At 48.9% G+C, this 21,969-nt stretch overlaps 1 protein-coding gene across 1 annotated transcript; it reads left to right on the top strand.

Moving 5' to 3' along the window:
- The first annotated feature begins 10,182 nt into the window (after nt 1-10,182).
- Pla2g2e (phospholipase A2 group IIE) lies at nt 10,183-13,673 on the top strand. The gene is made up of 4 exons (XM_032888049.1): nt 10,183-10,222; nt 11,295-11,433; nt 11,627-11,733; nt 13,213-13,673. The coding sequence occupies exons 1-4, from the start codon at nt 10,183-10,185 to the stop codon at nt 13,353-13,355; spliced, it is 429 nt and encodes a 142-aa protein (XP_032743940.1). The 3' UTR covers nt 13,356-13,673.
- Nucleotides 13,674-21,969: the final 8,296 nt, after the last annotated feature.

The raw sequence follows: 21,969 nt of genomic DNA, 5'->3' as shown, positions 1-21,969 counted from the left end.
AAGCACACCCACATGCATACACACATGCACACACATATATATATACATGCACATACAACAAGCACACATTCGTGTATATACACATGCACACACACTAGCATACACACACAAGTACACATAACGTGCACATACGCACACAACATGCACACACATCCATGCATACATGCACGCATGCACACATGCACACACAACAAGTACACACTCATGCATGCACACATATTCATGTACACACACACAGAGCCATACACATGCATACCTGTGCTAGCACTCCCTCCCCCACCTCTGGTGCTGGGGCTGCAGACACGCACCTCCACACCTGCTTAGAGGTGAACACTAGGGATGCGAACTCTGCCCCTCTTGCTTGTTCAGCGATCAGTTTGCCCTCTCAGCCCTCGCCCAACCCCACACACGGCTATTTTGTTTATGTGCTTCTTAAATGTTTGTGTTTCTTTAATTCGTTTAAATCTGTTCTGCGACATGAAATTTTTTTTTCTTTAATCAGAAGAATGGGATCTGGGCTGTATGCATCTCTGACCTGGGTGGAGACGTGAACTGTCAGGAAGATCGTAATATTACCATCTGGCAGGAAGCTTTCGGGTCAAGAACAAGAACGGGTTATTATCCCCTTCCTTAAGCGTTAACCCAAATAGGCCTGTCAATCACCGAGACAGAGAATGCTGCTGAGGAGAAGGCAAGCCTGTGCGGGCGACTTTGGGTCAGAGGTTAAGAGACTTTGCTGTTCTTGCAGAGTCCCTGAGTTTGGTTCCCAGCATCCGTATCAAGCAGTTCACAGCCTCCGATAATCCTAGCTCCAAGGGATCTGATGCCCTTTTCTGCCCTCCATGGGCACTGCATCCATGTCCATAAACCCTAGACATACACGTACATATAAATATGTATGTATAGAATTTAAAGCAAACTCCCTAAGAAAAATAAGATAGAATAAAATCTACCTAAACATGTAAGTCAGGATGGTGGGCTCTTGTAGCAATAATTTAGCTAAACTCTGTGTTCCCAGCAGGTCATGCTCCAAGCCACCCACCAGAGGCCTCTGGATTCACAAATGAAACACACACACGCACACACACACACACACACACACACACACACACACACACACATACACACACACACACATACCAGTTAATTTTGATATGCCGTGACTAGCTTGATGGTTGGACAGTCTTAAATCTTACCCTGCTAGCAAACGCTCCCCTCCGGTACTCCTGAGTTAACATCTTTTAAAATCTAGATTTCATTTCTGCTAGTGGCCCTTGTGGACACTTACCCTGAATTCTTACATGTTGGTGGGTCTTTAGGTTTGGTCTTTCTTCTTCCCTGTCATGTCCTTCTCTGCCCCTTCCTCTCTCCCAGTTCCTAGCCCATGCAAATCTAAAAGTCCCGCCTCAGTCTACCTACCCAGCCACTGGCTGTTGCCTCTTTATTGATCGATCAAAACCCAACTGGAGACAAGTACCTTCAGTGTTCCCTTCAAATTCCTGATTTTGGGGAGCCAGATAAATTCAAAGCATTAGAGCCAATCCCCAACATTTCAACTTTTCTGTCCAAATTTAAAAGGGGGAGCTCTTCTCTTAAACATTAATTAAACATAACCATAACAATTATGTAACTTAGAAAGTGTGATATTGTTGGAGCGATGCCCTTGAAACCCTCCATTATTGATGTTATTATTATGGTTAGTTAAGTATGACTGGGTTCATGGAAAATCCCCAGCCAGCTGCAGAAGATTAATACAAATCTGGTGGTCAGGATGAATAATAATATGATAAAGTTCTGACCTTGCTGAGAAATAAATACATCTGACGTCAAGATGCCCAATGTGATGACTTGTAACCTTTCTGAAAAACCAACATCCTATTGATGTCAGATGACCACACGAATACTGTGTCCTTGGCCTGAGTAAATGTTTCTCACTTCCCCCCTCCCTCTGTTACCCCTGTTATGGTATAAATTCAGCCTTGGGAAAAAATAAAATTGTCGCCTTGATCAGACTCTTGTCTTGGCATCCTTCTTCGCGTCTCTTGTCCCCCATTCTCTTCCAGGTACCCTCAGCACCCTCGTTGACATGATCTACAATTAACATCCAGTCCATCGTATTTGTCAGTTAAAGTACCCCACCACCTATCCTAACTAAAGAGCTTGTAATTCTATACCTGAATTATGTTCTGATTTTAGCTTGTATCACCATCTGAAAAACGTCCTTTTATCTATATCATCTCTCTCAATATTAAACAACTTGAGTTCGATTATGAGACTATAACTAGTCTTCAACCCCACTAGAAATATGAGAACCAATTAAATATTACCTGAATATTTAGGAAGCACAAAACATAGCTTCAAAAACTTAAAACAAATTGTAGAGACTACAGCAACAGTCCCCTATTCCTCAAAATGTCAGAACATCTGTCTTCAGCCTTCTGGCCCAGAGCCATCTGGCAGACCTTGAAATGAAGCAGGAATATGAAGGACTAGCTTACCCTGTCTTGGCAGAGCTTAGCAGTCGACTATCCCACATTTGTTTATCCTCTTTAGACAGTATTTTATCTGCAGATGAACAAAACAAGTTTTGTCCAGTGGCTACCTTGCCATTACTGGAGCAACTCCAAGTGGAGGTTTTGATGTTCAATTTCTTCTTTGGACCAGACGTGTCTCACTGTCAAATGATCCTTAATAATGTAATAACATTCAGTGTCACACTGTGTGGATTTCTGGTGTTTTTTAAGAGTATCTCTCTACGTAAAGTATATCTGAACTGTTAAACTTTAACTACTCTAAGGCATTTATATTTGAGCAAATTGAAAACTTTATTATAATTAAATGAGAATCCAAGATAACCATAAACATAAACATCTATCTGGCCCTAAACTTCTGTTACTTAACCATCCTAAATAGTTTGTAATAGCAACTATTAGAAGGACTGGGTCTAAGCCCTGTCTTCTTGAGTGAGTTGCATAGGCACAATGCCCATCTAAGAGTAACATGATGACAACTATGACTGGATCCATCTGAAAGACTGGATGAGGCAAGATCATCAGGAATCAGTAGCAACTCCTGAAGCCGTTCCGGAAGCAAGTCTCTGGACAGCATCAGGAAGCATGGTGCTCGAATAGCAGGTCATATCAGCGTCCTTGAGGGTGAATCTTTTTCCTTCTTTGAGCAGGCGAAAGACAACTATATCTTTTTATAAGTTAATATGATCAATAACCAATTATAATGAATCCTCACTCATGCCATAGGAAGGAGGGCACGAAGAATCTTAAGGATTCCATAACCAACAAGATTTATGGTCTGACAGTAGCTGAAGTTTTGGCTAGAGACGTTTTTATTTTCAAGCCAGTTTCTGGGCTGCTCCATGTCAGGGAGATCAGCAGATCAAAATACCTGTCCTGTTTGGTTCTCTCGAAGTCTTCTGTTGGATCTTCATGGGGTCTACCCCTGTCCTGTTTGATTTTCTTGAATTGTTCTCTTTTTTTTCCGGCAAGATCTTCAGGGGGGATCCACCCCTGTTATATCTGATCCATGTCACTCTGGAAGGGGTCCAAAGCCTTTTCTTGTTTCCTGTCAACACAATTACAGAGTCTCTCTCCCAAAATACCATGTCCTTGGTCCAGTAACCGAAAATCATTAAAGGTATAGCATGACCTCTCTCCCAGAGGAATTATAATATGACCACCAAACTCATAACCACACACCATTTGATGATTAAAACAATTCAAAGTATTTAGCAACAACCTAAACAAATGTCTGTTGAGACAGTGCTTCTCCACCATCCCCTGCATATGACCTACAACTTAAGATCAAAAGCTTCAGTTATTCATACATCAATGTAAACTTAAACCCTCCCTTCTGTGGAGATTGATATCTCTGTGGGTACATAGGGTAGTATGCCCTTTTCTCTTTATATAATTGTCGTGGCCTAAGTTTCTACTGTCTGAGATAGATTAGGCTCCCGATCCCCTGCTTTTCAACATAAATTTTAAAGATCAAAAGCCTTGATTATTTATACATCTATAGATCTGCTTATACATATCTATAGATCATTTATACATATATAGATCTGCTTATTACATAAGCTTATTTCCAGACTCTTATTTTTGTCATACCAGGCAAAGAAATCCCAGAAATCCCATGTAGACCGTGTTCAAAGATCCCAAGTACTTGCCCTGGCAAGACCTTTCAAATCTTCTCTGAAGAATTTGTTTTTTCATTCAATACACTTAAGAACATTTAAACAATTACCAATTACACGACCGAACCAGCTCAGTCAGTCAACAGGTTCTCCAGGGCAGGAGTGAGGATTAAAAAGAAAAAGAAAAAAAAAGACAATTAGACAACACTTAACAGGACTCCAGCCAGTTCTGAGGCCAAAGCAGATTTTTTTTTTTTATTAATTTTCCAATCTGCTTTTATACCACTTTAATTACATGCAGAATAATAAGATCAGTCCTGAGTCAAGGAACAAGCAAGACAATAAAAAAAAAAAAAATCCTGTAAACACCTTTCTAGGGGCTGGTCAGGATGACCAAAGAGCTGCCACACATGCTTCCCCTGAACCTGCTCTGAGCTTTGCATTAACTCGAATGTAAATGTTCTTAATCTGGGCCCATTTCCTGAGTCCAGGCCCGAAGTCAGATTCTGGCCCTGAGCTTATTTCCTTTGCCCTAATAATGTCAGACTCCTGCCAGTGTCTAAAAGGAAGTGGCCCCAAAAGGCTCCCTACAATTATACTCCCTACTATCCTAAAAATGAATAAATCAAATTTTATTTATCCCTATCCTTTGATTTTTTGTTTTGTTTTGTTTTTTTGTTTTGTTTTTGTTTGCTTGTAGTAAGCAGGCTGCATCTACCATCTAACTCTCTGCCTCGGAGCAGCCATCCTGTCTCTTTGCACAGCAGGCGCTCTCAGATACACACACATTTCCCGGACTGCGCCCCCAAGATCACCAGGAATTCTTTCATGTTCTCAAGCAACAGTGTTGAAAGCGTAAATGTTTGCCGAGGTGGATACGGCGAATCATTTTTCTCTTTATAAATAAGGGGTTGGTAGCCAGGCATTGTGACCCTATTTTGAATGCCTTCAGGCAACTCAAGGGTGGCTGCCACTGCTCTGGAGGCCTCTTTATTTATGTTGGAAGCTTTCCTGGGAGCTCCTGGGTTGGTCAGCTTTCACTTTGAGATATACCTGTTGTATTTCCAGCTTTCTCACACTCTGAAGAATTTATTTTAATTTGTGTGTGTGTGTGTGTGTGTGTGTGTGTGTGTGAGAGAGAGAGAGAGAGAGAGAGAGAGAGAGAGAGAGAGAGAGAGAGAGAGTGTACAAGTGCATACAGAGACCTGAAGAAGGCATCATATCATATCCCCCCGAGCTGGAGTTACACATCGCTGTGAGCTATCTATCCAACATGGGTGCTTTGAGCCATTTGGGTTCTCTAGAAGAGCTGCAATCTCTCTTGAATGCTGAGCCATCTCAGTCCTCTCTCATGCTGTTTTCATTTGAGGTGGTGAGGACTCCAAAGCCCAGGACTGTTTACTTGCTCTCCACGCACTCTACCACTGAGCTGCATCACTAGCCCGGCATTTACTTCTTCTCAGGCAGGCACTTCTCAGGCTCTCCATTTCTCTTTCAATAAACAAACTCAGAGTTCTGGGAGGCTTGGAAGGCATGGTGCTATCTGGACCATCCTTGGTATGTTGTAAGAGTGATACATGGATTGAAACAATGTTTCCTGAGGGGCTGGAGAACTGGTGTAGTGGTCTAGTGGTTGGCTCCCAACACCCACATTGGAGAGCTCTCAACCACATGTAACCCCATTTGGATCCTGAAGGAGGAGTCAACCAGCTTCCATCTGCTCCCCTCGGCAACAAGGATGGGGTCGGACTGAGCCCATAGAACAAAGTTAAAGACTTCTGAAATCTGAAGAAGGTCAGCTTTCTCCCCTTTCCTCAAAGGAGGGGAGGAAGCAGGAGGTCCTGACACATGGGACCATCCTCCAACCACAGAAGTCAGCTTAAGAGCAGATGATACTGAGAAGGAAGAGGGGAGAAAAGGACCAAAAGGCGTGCAGAACATGTTCCATCGTCCAACCAGGTCTGGAGGCTCCTCCTGTACTTTCAGATTCCTTATCGGCTCTAACTAGTAGGTGCTGCTCTTGCTCTCCAATGTATCCGCAGTACAGAGTAGATCTCCAGCACAGCGTAGGTCCCTAGCAAGGAGTTGATCTCCAGCACACAGTAGGTCCTCTGCATTGAATAGGTTCTCAGTTTAGTTTATTGACTGAAGAAGAATTAATAAGGTCACTGCACTGTGATGATTCATCTTCACCATCACCCTGACAGAATTTACAGTCACCATGGAAACACACTCCTGGGTATGTTTCTGAAGAAACTTTCAGAAAGTTTTAAGTGAGGAGGGAATGTGGCTGGCATCAAACTAAGGGCAGGGATGAATGAGAAAAAAGCAAACTGAGCACCAGCTTCTTTCTCTCTCTCTCTCTCTCTCTCTCTCTCTCTCTCTCTCTCTCTCTCTCCCTTCGTCCCTCCCTCTCTCCTTCCCTCCCTCCCTCCCCCTCCCCTTCCCCCTCCCCCTGCCCTCTCAATTCTCCCCTCCTCCCTTCCTTCCTAAAGGCAGAAGCGATATGAGCAGCTGCTTCATGCTCCTGCCCCATGTCTTTCTGCCACAGCGGACTGTGTACCCTTGAACTGTGAACCAGAACACCCTTAAGTTACTTTTGTCTGGTATTTTGTCACAGCGACTGGAAAAGTGACAAACACAGCTGCTTTGTTCAGAGAGCTCCACGGGGTCCTTAAGACTCTAGGAGACATCAAAAGCCTATGACAGGAAGTGAATGATGTCAGCTGGCTGGCAGCACAGTGCTCATAGCTCTCTAGGGAATGAGTAAATCATAGCCTTTGATTTGATGGTGATGATTGTAAACTAAATGAGGGCTGTGTGTGTACATGTGTAAGCATGTGTGTACCCATGTGTATATATGTGTTGTATTGTGTACATGTGTGTATATGTGTGTGCATGTATGTGTGTGTACATGTGTGTATATGTGTGCCTGTCTATGTGTGTATATACATATGTGTGCATATGTACATGTGTGTATGTGTGTATGTATGTGTGCATGTGTATGTGTGTTGTACAAGTACATACCTGTGTATGCATGTGTGTACATGTGTATACCCATGTGTGTGTATGTGTGAGCACATGTGTATATGCATATGTACATCTGTGCATGTGTATGTGTGTACATGTGCACATGTGTGCACATGTGTACATGTGTGTGCACCTGTACTTGCAGGTATACACACCCATAAATGTGCATGAAGAGGCCAGAGGAAGACATCAGGTGTCCTGATGGTTCTAGACCTGTAAAGCCACACTTGAGTATTTATGTGGGTGTCAGGGATTTAAACTCAGGCCCTCAAGCTTATGCAGCAAACCCTCTCACCCACTGAGCCCAGTCCCCTGAAACTCCTCACACCTTTTTATTATTTTAGATGTGTAGCCCAAGCTGGCCTTAAACTGCTACAAACCCAAAGATGAACTTCAGCTTCTGATCTTCTTGTCTCTGCCTGCTAAGTGCTGAGGTTCCAGACGTGCACCCACACACCCAGTTCACACAGTGCAGGGCATCAAATCCAGGGCATCATATATATGTACTTGTGTATATGTGTGCGCCTGTCTATGTGTGTATGTGTGTATATACATGTGTGCATATGTACGTGTGTAACATGTGTATATGTGTGTGTTCATGTGTGTGTACATGTGTATGCCTGTCTACATGTGTATGCATGTATTCTATGTATATGTACTATACCAACTAAGCTATATGTCCAGCCCCACCAAAGATACAAATTTATACCAAGAGCAAGAAAATGGCGCTATGGGTCTGAGCTCCTCAGTGCTTCATACACGTTCATCCTGGCCTCCCTGACAACCACTCCACCCTAGCCCCCCCTCCTTCCACACTCCAACCATCAAGTAGAGACAGTGGCCCTGTGAACATGCCTTTCCCCAGTACAGTGAATGCCTTTACCTGCCCATAGCAGCTGCCTTCCCTGGACCTAAGATAGGGCATGAGGAAGGGGGGGGGGGGCAAGGGTCCTTTCCATCTCGTGTCTTCTTCGTCTGGCTTATAGCCCTAAAATATCAGTCTAATTAGTTCCATTTTTATAGATGATGATGCTAGGCTCAGAGAGGTTCTTCAGCGAAGGCACAGGCATTCAAGTCCTGGCTTTGCTGTAATTTCTGCCACATTATGCCAGAGGTGTGAAAGCCCTAACGCCATACCCTTTCTGGGATGTCTGAACCCTTGCAAGTCCAGCCTCCACTAGCACTGCACTGCAAACTTCAATGGGGAGCCTCCTCCAGGAAGCCAGACCAGATTTCTCCGACACCGATACAGACCTATGGGAACTTGCAGGGTCCCCATCCTGCCCGGGTCAGGATTCAGAATGTTTCACAAAAGCAACTGCCTCAGAACCAGGCTTTTCTTGTGCTCCCCACTCCTAGGGACTAAACTCCTGTGGCAGTGTTGTTAGGAGTCACTTGTTCCTATGACTCACAGTTTGAGGCCTCATGACCCAGGCCAGAAGCCAGGGACTGCCAGGAGCGCTCTCATTAAAATCAAAAGGAAATGGGAAAAGGGACCTCTCTCAGTAGATTGTGACTCAGAGCTGCAGGGTGTACCAGGCAGGTAGACTTGTTTCTGGTCCTCATCACCTCTGCAACCGGGACAGGGCCTGCAGTACCCAGACCTCCCCCTCCCCCCAACCCTCCAGAGATGGGGGGGGGTAGCAGGAAGTGGATGAACAGCATTGGAGGTGGGGCTAAGGCTCTCTGTACAACCGTGTTTACAGGCTCCCCTCCTGTGTTCAAAACCTTTCTTCCTCAGCTCCACAGCCCAGGGAGTGGCTCTTCATCTCTCCTGACTCTTGGAGAAACTTTCCAGGGACTGGGGACTCTGGCCCGGGTGTCTGGATTCCTTCTCTTGAGGCCCAGCCACGGCCACAGAAAGCAGACAGACTCCAGGCCCTAAAGGAGCAGCTGAGGCTTGAAGCTGGGAAGAGGGGACATTACATGTGTGCCCTAGGTCCCTCCTCCCATGAGAGCCTTCCCGACTGAAAGAAAAAATGGAGTACAGGAAAAAACCAAAAAAAAAAAAAAAAAAAAAAAACCATAAAAAAAAAAAAAAAAACAAAACAAAAAAAAAAAAAAACAAAAACTGTGGTCTGAGAAGCACAGTGCCCCCCACCCTCTCCCAAGGAGCTAATGTGGCCCTCCGTGAGCCCTTTAGGGCTGCCTGGGTCCACATTCCAGCTCCTCATTTACCAAGGAGTGTCTGTCTGTCTGTCATCTGTCTGTCTGTGTCAGTCCCCACCCCACTTCCTGTCACATGGGAATAAAAGCCTCAGAGGCATGGAGCTATTGGGGGTCTTTGGCCCTGTGTGTCAGTGTCTCACTTGTGGCCCTGCACACGCTCAGTGAGAGCCAGTTCTCATGAAGGAGGTGAGGCAGGAGGCCTCTGTCTCTGTAACACAGACGGAACGCTGAGGTCCCAAGCAAGGGGGAAGGGCCTGCCCAGGGCCTGGTGATCCGTGGTAGAAACAGGATTCAGAAGGCCCTGAGTGTTGACAGAAGCAGATGATCAACTTATCTCAGTCACCAGTCATGAACAGGGACGGCTAGGGAGGGGCACTTCTGCACTGGAAGCTTGGACACACTTGGAGCTTGGTTCCGTGCAAGCGTCAGCTTCTCCACAGCACTGGGTCCCATCCAACGAGTCAGTTAAAAGGGAATGAGCGCCTCATGAAACACAGGAAACAAAATGGGGCACAGCCCCTGGGAGCAAGGTTGGCAACTTTGGAGCCTGGGGGTCCAGGGAAGGTGGAGCAGAAGGAAAGACAGCCACGAGACTGACCCACCCGTGTTTTCACACACCCTCGTAAGCAGAGTCCCCAGGGCACTGGCTGGCCCCTCCCCTGGGAACTTAGTCAAAGTGTCGGAATTATTGCATCACTGGACACTCAAGGGTTAATGATGGGGAGTGGACAGGCCCTGTGTATTTAACTAATTGGGAGGTGGCCTGAGATCAGAGGCCCCTGCTCACTTCCTCCCACTGCAGCAGGCTCCCATGCCCCCTGCCTACCCCCAGGATGAAACCTCCCATTGCCCTGCTTTTCCTTTGCCTCCTGGGTAAGTGCCTTTCATGACCTCTCTCCTCCTCTCCTCCCCCACCCCGCAATAGGAAGCACTCTGGATACCTGAGCATGTCTCTACACAGGGCATCATGGGTACTAAGCAGCGATAGAGGCTGCCAGCCTTCCTACCACCTACCTGGCCATCCTGGGGCTCCTGAGGCATGCACAGCCTGAACCAGCAGTGACTGGAAGAGAGGGAGGGCAGGGGAGAGGGGCTGAGAAGAATGCAGTCGGAGAATGTGGGGACCCTGGGATCCCCAACCTGTGGGGATGAGTGCCTCCCCACCTTAGAAGAATGCACTCAGAAGGGACGTGGGGTCCTCCCCACCGCTGAATCAGAAGGTTCTGGAGGAATTCAGGGAGGGCCATGGAGAAAGTTGGGAAACAGGCACACGGCTGTGTAATGAGATCTTTGTGGTGAACTCTCCACTGTTGGGGAGACAAGGGCTGAGGTCTGGGGAGATTCAGATTTTCCTGGGAGAGATGTAAAGAGTCGTGGTGGAGAGCCAGCACAGTGTGAGAAAGTGAAACAGAGCGAGGAACATGGGCTGGGTAGGAGACTGAGTTCGAATCCCTAAGACCCATGTAAAAGCTAGGCATTGTGGTGCACATCTGTAACCCTAGTGCTGGGCATGGGTGGGTGGTCGGTGGGTAGGGAGTGAGTCGGGGAAAGCCTCCTGCCTCTCTGGCTAGCCAGTCTAGCCAAATAGGCAAGGTCTAGGTTCACCCAGAGATTCTGTCTCAAACAGAGAGATGGAAAATAAAGGAATCTGGTACCAACCACAGCTTCTGTAGATATAGGCACCTATGGGTGACACAGACAAACACAAACAAACACACAGGTCAGGGGGCCGGTACCTGGGGGAATCAAAGCACAAAGCCTGCCACTGGGAATATCGTTACTTAGTATCACTGTTATTGATAGCTGGGTGCTTTGGAGTGGGGAGGTTTGCTGAATGGTTGGGGAAATGTCTGGCGTCAGATCTGAAGCGACTTCATGATGGGACCCTGGGTGCAATGCTCACTGGCCCTGAGGAACCTTGTGGCCTCTGCCTCCTTTTCCATAGCGCCCCTGGCTGGTGGGAACCTGGTCCAGTTTGGAGTAATGATTGAGAGAATGACAGGAAAGCCCGCCCTGCAGTACAACGACTACGGCTGTTACTGTGGCGTCGGTGGCTCCAACTGGCCGGTGGACCAGACGGATTGGTGAGCAGGAGGACTGCCTGGAGGAGGAAGAGGAGCTGGGGGAGCAGCCTGGGAGGAAGGAGAAGCTGGGGAAACCTAGACAGCAGGGATTTATATACTCCACTTCTATCTTGGGTCCCGGGGTCCCAGGAGCCCTGCTTCAGCCCAGCCCAGCTGAACTCACAGCCCCTCCAGGTTAACTCTGCCCCCACAGGTGCTGTTATGCCCATGACTGTTGCTATGGCCGCCTGGAGAAGCTGGGCTGTGATCCCAAACTGGAAAAGTACCTCTTCTCTATCACCCGGGACACCATCTTCTGTGGTAGGTGACCAGCCCCGAGGGTGAGCCAGACACTGGGTAGGCAGGAGTCCCTCCAGATGCTGACCTTAATCCTCATCACATAAGAGTGGGAACACTGGTCCATCATTTCAGATTCTTACTGGGCATCTGGGCTACACAGCTTCGTGACCCATCGTTGATGTAGCCCTTGCCCAGGCTCAGCCTCTGGGGAGTCACCAGGAGGGACAGAGTTGAGCCACACCCAGAGCTAGAGTCCAACAACCCTCCCCTAAGAGGAATCGGGAGGAGCTGTGACTCTGGACAGCAGCCCCCGTTCTCACAAGCTGTTTCCTCCCTCCTTTGGGGCTGCTAGGCTGAGCTCACCCCTTCACTTTGCCCCGTTCATTGCCCATTTGACTCTATTAGATTTCCTCCAGGTCTTTTTTTTTTTTTTTTTTGTTCTTTCTTTTCCTTTTTTCGGAGCTGGGGACTGAACCCGGGTCTTGCGCTTGCTGGCAAGCGCTCTACCACTGAGCTAAATCCCCAATCCCTTCCTCCAGGTCTTATCTAGGGAAATAGCCTTGACCAAGAATACCCAGCTGCATCAGGTCCTCGTCACTGAGGGCTCAGGCAAGGGTGGGGTAGTCACCAGGTGGGATGGCACTGAGAGGGTCTTCAGGGAGGAGTCAGGCTGAAGGGATACAGGCACTCTGCCTTTTGCCCACCATGGTCCTCCGAGCAAGGGAATGGGCTGTAGAAAACCTGCGTGATTCTTCGCCTCTTACGCTGAGGTAGCCACGCCCTTCTCCACAGCTGCCCACTATTAGGGCTCAAGTCCTGCTGACATAGCAGGTGTGGGCATAATCCTGAAGGGAAATTCTCATCTCTGAAGGGGAAATAAGACACAAGACCGTTCTAGACAGGGAGGTATATTCCCGGGGACAAAAGAGCAGAAACAGACAACCGCAGAGGGTTGAAGTGAGTCTTCCAGGCCACTGGCACCTGCTAGAAGGATGCTAGCTGGCTCTAGGGAAGGCAGGGTGGGCCAGTCTGATACCTGGGCTGGATACCGGTTCTATCTACTCTGATAAAGACAGGCTGACATCCCGAGAAGCCCCAGCATTAGTCTAATAGCCCGGATCCAAAGCATCAGTAACATCACATAGGGGAGAGTTGTTACAGCCCTGGCAGGAGAAAGGTGAGAGGGCTAAGACCGTGGGAGTGAGATTGGAGGGGAAGGAAACACCCAGGGCAAATTTTTGGCTTTCATTGTGTCCTGCAGCTGGTAGGAAGGATTGCATGCCTTGGACCGGCATAAGTACGGAGCATCCCCTTGGGTGTGGGCTTCCATAGGAAGTAAAAATGGGGCTAAGGATGGGGCTGGGAAGCTGGACCACAGAGCAGCCAGGAACAGCCAGGAGCCGCCATCGCCCCGCCCACCACCCACGCCTAGCGCCCAGCCCCCAGCGCTTAGCCCCCAGCTGCCACCTGAGTCCCTGGCTTGTTTCCACCCATCTCTAGCTGGTAGAACGACTTGCCAGCGGCAGACCTGTGAGTGTGACAAGAGAGCTGCCCTCTGCTTTCGCCACAACCTGGGCACTTATAACCGCAAGTATGCTCACTACCCCAACAAACTGTGCACTGGGCCCACCCCACCCTGCTGAGGTCCTGCTCCGCTCCATAGCCACCCCCAGCTGCTGCCGTCCCAGACCTGGAGAAGCTCGGAACCCATATTCCTCTCCTGCAAACCCATCCTGCCCCTCAGAGATCGTGGGCCCGGGTCTCCGGCCTCCAGGGCCCCACCTGGTCCCCCGGATCAGCTAAAGGAACCGCGGGACTCGACAGCGCTCACAAGACCCTAAGTCTCCTCTGGTATCTCAGTTCCCTCTTCTGAATAAGCGAATTCTTTTCCCCTGTAACAGTCTCCATTGTTCCTCCAGACTTTACACAGTCAGTCACTTGCAGTCACCCATCCATCCATCCATCCAGTCATATTTTGAGCACCTATCCTGGGCCAGCACAATGCTAAGCACTGCCACACAGTGGGGACAGATGCCCACAGTGGCTCCTGTCTGCCGGGCAGCAATAAATCCTTTGTTTTCTATAGCAGTGAATTCCTATGTTTCCATACCCTGAAACTCGAGCTGTGAAACGACAACCCGACCCTGAGCTCACACAGAGACCCACCCACCTGCCTCTGCCTCCTGAGGGCTGAGGGTGAACAAGTGCCAGCATGTCCGGATCCCTCTCCCTCCCCTCCCTCCCTCCCCCTCCCTCTCCCTCCCCCTCCCCTCCCTCCCCCCCCCTCCCCTCCCTCCCCTCCCTCCCCTCTCTCCAGTCTTATCCAAGACTGCCATGGTTCTCTCTGGAAGGAACATTTCTGGCCAGATGGCTTACTATGAGAAGCATTAAAAAAAAAAAAAAAAACTAAAAATATTGTCCCCATTGTCATCAGATCTCAACACGCCCCCACTGGCAAGGACTAATTTAGATGGGGAAGCAAATCCATCTTGACTAACCCCCACTTTAAAGAAATAAAAACACTTTTTTTTAGGTAAGGTCTTATGTAACCCAGGCTGACCTTGAACTTGAGTTACAGCCGATGATAACCATGAACTCCTGCTCCTCCTGCTTCCACCTCCTGAGTGCTAGGATTATGCGCTTTAACTACCACAGCTGGTTTTACACAATGCTGGGGAGAAGCCCCCAGGCTTCCTGTGTGCTAGGCAAATGCTCTATCAACGGAGGTCTGCCTCTAGTCCAATCTCCTTTTTGGATGGATGGGTATCTGAGGGCCAGAAGGGCAATACTCTTCCCAAAAGGAGTCCTCACTCCAGACCCTTCACTGCTTGAAGAAGTGGGCACCAACTACTTTATTGTGGCATTCCAGTGCGGCTGCATTAACTGGACCTAACAGATGGAAGATCCAGATGTCCAGACAGGTGTCTGTAAGGTGTCCATGCATGGTGTCAATGTCCATGCAGGTGTCCATGCAGGTGTCCAAGATGTCCAATGCAGGTGTCCATGCAGGTCAGCTGTGAGCCTACACAGCTGGCTTGGCCTCCTGATAGAACCAGAAGAGAAAAATTCAGTCTGCTAGGCCCATTAAAGGGTCCTCAGCCAGAGAGACCTGTGGCTACTCCAGGAGTACAGCCTAGGCAGATTTTACTCCTAACTACAGTGGCAATACCTCAGCCATCTGTAATAAGTGAGCAGCAGCCTGGGGTTTGAAAGAGGAGCCTGGCCATGGCTCAAAGCAGCAAAACCATTGCACAGGATGAGTCTCACAGGGGACACTTGATAAATATCCACTCCCTTTGTCCTCTTCATGGTACAACAAGATCTCTGTGAGCATGAAATCAAAGGGATGCATCATCAGGAACTTTGAAAGGGGAAGCATCTCATCGCGTGGAGAAAAAAAAAAAGGTGGGCGGCAGGTGCGTCTGTTGTGACTGACTCAATCCACCGGGAAACAAGGCCTTAAAACAAAAAATGGCTTGGGTGGAATGCCACTTGACCCTCATTTAACAGGAAGTGTGGTCCTGGGACGCCCTCTGGTGGCCATCTTTTCAGACTGTTAGGAAGGATATTCAGCTCTGGCTTATGCAGGGTTTCCTGACCTTTATCAGGTGGCTGAAGGGCACCCTGGGCTGGTGATGCTTTCAATAGTAAATATTGCTGAGAGACCACAAAAGGTGGTCTCACCACCAGAAGTTGTTTCTGGATATGGTTGACTTGAAGTACAATAGGTCGTTCTTGACAGACTTCCATTGTATAACTCTCCGATGACTGAAAGACTTAGGAACAAGACTTCCGAGCAGCCTGCAGTGACCCAGCTTCCACCTCAGACCCGACTATAAGCCCGTGGACCACGGGGTCTTCTGATTCCCAGGACTCGATAAATATTCAGTGAATGAATCAAGGAGTCTGTCTAGAGCCCATTTGCACGAGTGTGTCCCTGATAGAATTCCAGACACTGGCTCAAGATTTGAGGAAACGGCTGACAAAGGAAGGAGAAGCCTGGACTTGAAGTCAGGTACTGACCCGTGTCCTTCTGATTCATAGGGCTGTCTAGGGAAGTGGTTCTCAACCTGTGGGTCATGACCCCTTGGAGCCGAGCAACCTTTTCCCAGGGGTTGCCCAAGACCATCAGAAAACGTGGGTATTTACATTATAATTCATAACAGTAGCAAGAGAGCAGCAGCTGCAGCAGTATCAGGGGCAGCCATGTTGTTAGAAATCTCAGGGCTGATGCCAGGCCGGCCCTGGCAGGGTGTCTTAGGGTTTTACTGCCGTGAACAGACACCACGACCAAGGCAAATCTTTTTTTTTTTTTTTTTCTTTTTTTCGGAGCTGGGGACCGAACCCAGGGCCTTGCGCTTGCTAGGCAAGCGCTCTACCACTGAGCTAAATCCCCAACCCGACCAAGGCAAATCTTAATAAGGACAACATTTAATTGGGGCTGGCTTACAGGTTCAAAGGTTCAGTCCATTATCATCAAGGTGGGAGCATGGCAGCATCCAGGCAGGCATGGTACAGGAGGAGCTGAGAGGTCTACATCTTCATCTGAAGGCTGCTAGGAGAAGACTGACATCCAGGCAGCTAGGATGAGGGTCTTAAGCCCACACCCACAGTGACACACCTACTCCAAAAAGGCCACACCCACTCCAACAAGGCCACACCTTCTAGTAGTGCCACTCCCTGGGCCGAGCATATACAAACCATCACCCAGAATCAGTCCATACACAGGGCCCCCAGATATGCAGGAGATCTAGAAGCGCTGCCAATTGTCACAAACATTTGCACAAGGAAGATGGGACAGAGACAGCTTCCACACATCTGTGCTCCGGTTTCGTTAAATATATATAAAGCACATTCCGATACCTACCAAAGGATCAGGCATTTGTGCCCTAAGAATTGTTGGCTGTCGGAGCAGCAACGCTACATAGCATTAGGCACTAGGCACTTACAGAATAGGGCCCCCGAGTGGATGGATGGATGGATGGATGGATACATGCATGTGTGCCTGTGTGGTAAGGGTACAGGAGGATAGATGTATGTATGTACATATGTATGGGTGGATAGATGTGTGCATGTTGGGGGAGTGAATGGATGGGTAGACGCATACGTGGGTGCCTCTGTGAGTGAGGGGATAGGAGACTAGGTATCTGGATGTATGTATATAGGAATGGATGGTGGATGGATGGTGGATGGATGGATGGATGGATGGATGTGTGGATGGATGGATGGATGGATGGATGGATGTGTAGATGGATGGATGGATGGATGTGTAGATGGATGGATGGATGGATGGATGGATGGATGGATGTGTAGATGGATGGTGGATGGATGATGGATGGATGATGGACAGACAGACTGTATATGTGCACAGTGTGTGGAAGGATGGATACATGAATGGATGGATGAGTGGGCTGCAGGGATGAGTAGGTCGATGGATGGGTAGATGTGTGCATATGGGGGAGTGAATGGATGGAGGGGTGGGTGGATGGAGAGATGTATGTATATGTGGATGGTGAGGAGAGGAGTTGACAGACACATGGACAGACAGACATATGGACACATGGACAGATGTGTGCATGATGACAGGGGTGGGCAGATAGATGGAACCATGGGGGATGGGTGGACCCATGTGTGTAGATGAGGTTGGGTCTCTGAGGGGCAGGGAGAAGGGAAACAGCAAATGTCCTGGAGTAGCCATGAACTTCACATTTCTCCCGCACCCCCTCCTTGCTCACGAATCCTTCCCAGAGACCTTGAAGGAAGGGCAGAGAGACTGCCACGTGGTTTGGTCTCTGCCAAAATGCTCACCCAGTCAGCGTCCCTTCCTCCACATCAGGGCCATCTTTAGAATCCCAGCTTAAGGTCAGGCCCCGTTTTTTACCGTTAACCGGTCCCCTGTGTTTTTGTTTTCGAATGAGAACTCTAACGTAATCAAAAGCTGTTTTCCTGAACGTACCTTCATGACCCGTCTCTTGAGTGGGTGAGTGAGTGGGTGAGTGAATGGGTGAATGGGTGAGTGGGTGGGTGAGCAGGTGGTGAATGGGTGGGTGAATGAGTGGGTGGGTGAATGGGTGTGTGGAGTGAGTGGGTGGTGAGTGGGGGTGGGTGGTGGGTGGGTGAGTGGGTGGGAGTGGGTGGGTGTGGGTGGTGGGTGGTGGGTGGGTGGAGTGAGTGGGTGGGTGGGGTGAGTGAGTGGGTGGATGGTGGGTGAGTGGTGGGTGGATGGTGGGTGCATGGTGGAGGGTGGGTGGGTGCATGGTGAAGGGTGGGCGGGTGGGAGGGTTGACCAATGATGGACTGATTAATGGATAGATGAAGGAATGGATAATTAAGCAAAGGGAGCAAGGGGCTACAGGAGCTTGGGGAGGGGATGTGGATGTTTCGTAGCTTTTCTCTCCAGATTTGTTTGCTCAGGATTGATTTTGCTTCTGTTCCTATTACGCCCATGACGAAAGCCATGCACAAGGTGCTCTGTGAAATAACTCGCTGAATAGGTGACTATAAGTCACAACAGGAATTCCTGAGTTAATGGAAGAGCCTAGTTGTAACGTCACACACATTCACCTGCTCCTTTGGGAGTTCTTTGCGGTCATGACTAGAAGGTTCAGTACTTCATTAACGTTTACTCTTCCTTCCCATGATGCTGTGGAGGAGAAGGAAGCCAGCTGTGGTCAGCAGGCAGCAGACAACTCCACTCTCCACACCGTCTTCATCCGCTGAACCATCCCTGACTTCTGTGTCTCTCCTTGGTTCCCCACGGCTCTCTACTGTCCACTGGCCCCTGGCACTCAAGACTTGGTACTGTTAGATCACAGGCTTGTCCTTTCAAGACAGTGGTCACTCTAGGAGGCCAAATCTCACAGCCTGAAGAAAACAGTCCCCGCCCCACGGCAGCTCTCTCCCTGGGACAAGAGTTAAGAAGCTGATCTGTGCATGGTTGAGACAGCCCCTAGTTTATGGTCTTTCCTGTCTATAGTTCCTCCATACTCCGGTCATGTCGTCTATCCCCATATGTCATTTAGGCCATCCCTGTAAAACACACAGGCTATCCCAGACTAACTCATGCCATGTAAAAACCTCCTGCCGGCCCCTGAAAACTTACAAAATTCACATATCTCATTTGTTTATGGGATTTCTCTGACACCAGTCCCGTGCCCAACTGTCCATGGTGGCTCTCTCCCTTACCTGTATGAATACACTGTAGCTGTCTTCAGACACACCAGAAAAGGGCACCGGGTCCCATTACAGATGGCTGTGAGCCACCGTGTGGTTGCTGGGATTTGAACTCAGGACCTCTGGAAGAGCAGTCAGTGCTCTTAACCACTGAGCCATCTCTCCAGCCCTATTGTAAGCTTTTAAGGAGGCTCCTCTCTGGGTTTTAAAGGAAAGCACCCCCACTCCTTTAAGGCCTATGTGCTAAACCGATTTTAATGTATTATTTCTCTTTAACGGTCTCCCACCCCAAGACCTAGTTATTATCCAGAGGCCTTTGTGTCCTTACAAACCTCACCCCTGCAGAGCAACTGTAGGTCTGCTCCCTCTCACAATCACCTTCTCACGTTCCCAGGATGTCCCCACCGCCTGCTTGTAGTCTGTCCTTGGCCACAGCTCCCTCGTCCTAGCAGTTCATGTATTCCAATCGCATCCCAAGTTCCACCTTTCCAAGCTGCAGTGGATGTCAGCCTCAGTCAAACTGCCAACTGTGTCTCGGTCTCTCCTAGCGCTGCCTTCCCCAGCTATGAGGGTCCTTTCATGGTTCTACACCCTGCCTCTGCTGCCGGCTTTGAGCTGGGACCAGTCTATTCCTTTCTGTGAAGATGCTCTAAGAAAAGGGATACTCAAGTGCTCCGTTAAGCAGACAGCTTAATAAGTGAGTAGCGGTCCTGACAGAGTTCCCTCATTAACTGAAGGGCCTGATGACAATGGGGTAGATCGGTCAGCCTCCCAGCAGTGCTAAGGTTTAAATGAGGGCCTGGGGCATTACAGACACTCCATTCACACTCTATAACTTCTTGCATATCCGTTTCATCTACTAGGTTCATCACCCCAATGAGGCTAACCTATCTGTTCAGCTGATTCCCGGGGTTTGTGAAGTGCCTCCAGTTTAGGGCAAAAGCTCTGGCTTCAGTGGTTCCACAGTCCAGGCTCGGCCACTCGGCCCAGTGCCCTAATTAAAGAGACAGGGAATTCTGAAAGCAATTTAAGCGCTGTTGGTAGGGTGCTTGCCTAGCACACAGGAAGTCCTGCCTTCGGTCCCTGCATTGGTAGAGCAGGACTGTATTTCTGAAGATGGAGGCAGAAGGGTCAAGAGTTCAAGGTCATCCTCAGCTTGAGGCCAGTCTGGGTTACCAGAGAACGTGTCTTAGAAAGCAAAAAGAATGCCAAAGAGCTGAGAGGTTAAGACAGCAGGCTGTGAGGAGAAACAGTGGAGGTCTAACGATCCCAAGTTGATCTTAGGGGTGCTGATAAGAGCTTTAGATTTAAATGGGGGGCAGCAGGAAGGGCAGGAGGCATGTGTTGGTAGCACTGGTTAACGATTTTCTCCTGCTTCAGTTCTGGCCCTAAGTTGTTAAATCTGTTCATTCCAGCCCTCGCCAAGGTTCCTATCTAGTTTTTACAGGATGATCAGCCCCAGGCTGTAGCCTCTGCTGACACAATCAACCCTCACCCTGTGGACTGTTCATCCTGCACGATTTGCTCGTCCTGGAAGCCAAGGTTTAAGACCATGGCTTTTTTGTGTGTGTTTTCAGTCTTGAAGGGTTTAGGTAGAAGACTAACACACCTTAGAACGTGAGTGGCCGTTCAGTCAGAGTCAGAGCCAGATAACAAGTGAAGGCAAGAATGCCAGGTTTTCAGCTGCCCGGGAGCTCAGGTTTGGGGTCGGCGCCTCTTAGCAAAGGCAGTTTCCAAATGCGTGCTTCAGTTGGAACTCTCTGTGGAAAGGGGTGTCATACAGTTGATGAACACTACACGGGTTCACTTGACCAGCCCCTTGGCTTCCTACCATGGGGGTAGGAGCTTAAATGGATGCCTGTTTGAGAGTCATTAGCCTTCAGTGCCTTTGAGCTGATGTCCCCAGAGGCAAACTGGGGACGCTGACAGAAGAGATGAAGCGGAAGTTCTTCTGGAGGGCTGCTAGCTGCCGCGTCCTTAGAAGACAATGCAGAAGGGTCAAGTCCACACACCCAAAGGGCAGCCTGGCTGGACTAAGTGTGCCTCATGCCTAGACCTCACTGGGGAACTGCTCTTCTGAGGATAAAATGTCTCCAGTCTCCTTCCCAACTTGAGTATTCTAGGCATACCCTACCCTAACCCAAGGTTTCCCTACTGGGGGCTTTGTTCACCCTGGTCCTTTGCCGGAGAGCGTCTTCCCTAGCTCCAGACCCACCTCCCCTCTCATGCATAGACCACTGGGCGCCCCTTGATGTCTCTGAATTCCCGAGCCATCTGCTCAGTCTTTCTTTAGGTCCTGTTTCCTTTTGTGTTTGGGTTACTTTGTTTCTGAGACAGGGTCTCGGTCTTTCTTTAGGTCCTGTTTCCTTTTGTGTTTGGGTTACTTTGTTTCTGAGACAGGGTCTCGCTGTAGCCTAGGTTGGCCTTGAATTTGCAATATGGCCAAGAATGACCTTGAACTTGATTCTCCTGGGCTCACTATATGTGCACCTCCATGTTGTTTATGTGGTGCTAGGGATGGAACCTAAGAGATTCATGGATGCAAGGCAAGCATACAACCCACGGAGCTGCTCCTCCACGAGTTCTCTTGGGTGACAGTTGTGTTTGCTGTTGTCCTTACACAGGAAGCCTTTAGCAAACAGGGTCGGGTCCCAAGCTGTTTCCAAAGACCCAAGAGTCAGTAGTGGTAGGATGGAGTCGCAGACGTTTGGGTGGGTGAAAAAACTGGATACCAGCAATACCCAAATCCCTCTGCCAGAGTCAGGCTGGTTTCAGACAAGGTGCAAGCTAGAGTCTCTGAAGCAGCTGGACCAGTCAGTCTCCACCCTCTTCACCCACAGGTCCTCGGTGTGCACCAGTGTAGTCCAAGACCATCCGCTTTCCAAGCAGCCCAGGCGAAACTCAGTCAGAGCAGGGAAATCTATGAATTCTGCTGGCCGAAGCCAAGTGCACTGTTCAAGCACCTGACATTACAAGAGGAAGCCATGCTGGTGATGTCCGGAAGAGGGTAGTGCTCAGGGTGGCAGCTGACCGTCAGCCATGTAATGAGAGACCGAGTAGGTCTTAACAATGATCTGCCCAGCA

The sequence above is a fragment of the Rattus rattus genome, chromosome 1 (assembly GCF_011064425.1).
Source record: "Rattus rattus isolate New Zealand chromosome 1, Rrattus_CSIRO_v1, whole genome shotgun sequence".
NCBI classification, from domain to species: domain Eukaryota; kingdom Metazoa; phylum Chordata; class Mammalia; order Rodentia; family Muridae; genus Rattus; species Rattus rattus.
The sequence above is the reverse complement of the archived record's forward strand: the minus strand, read 5'-3'. Positions and strand labels throughout refer to the sequence as shown.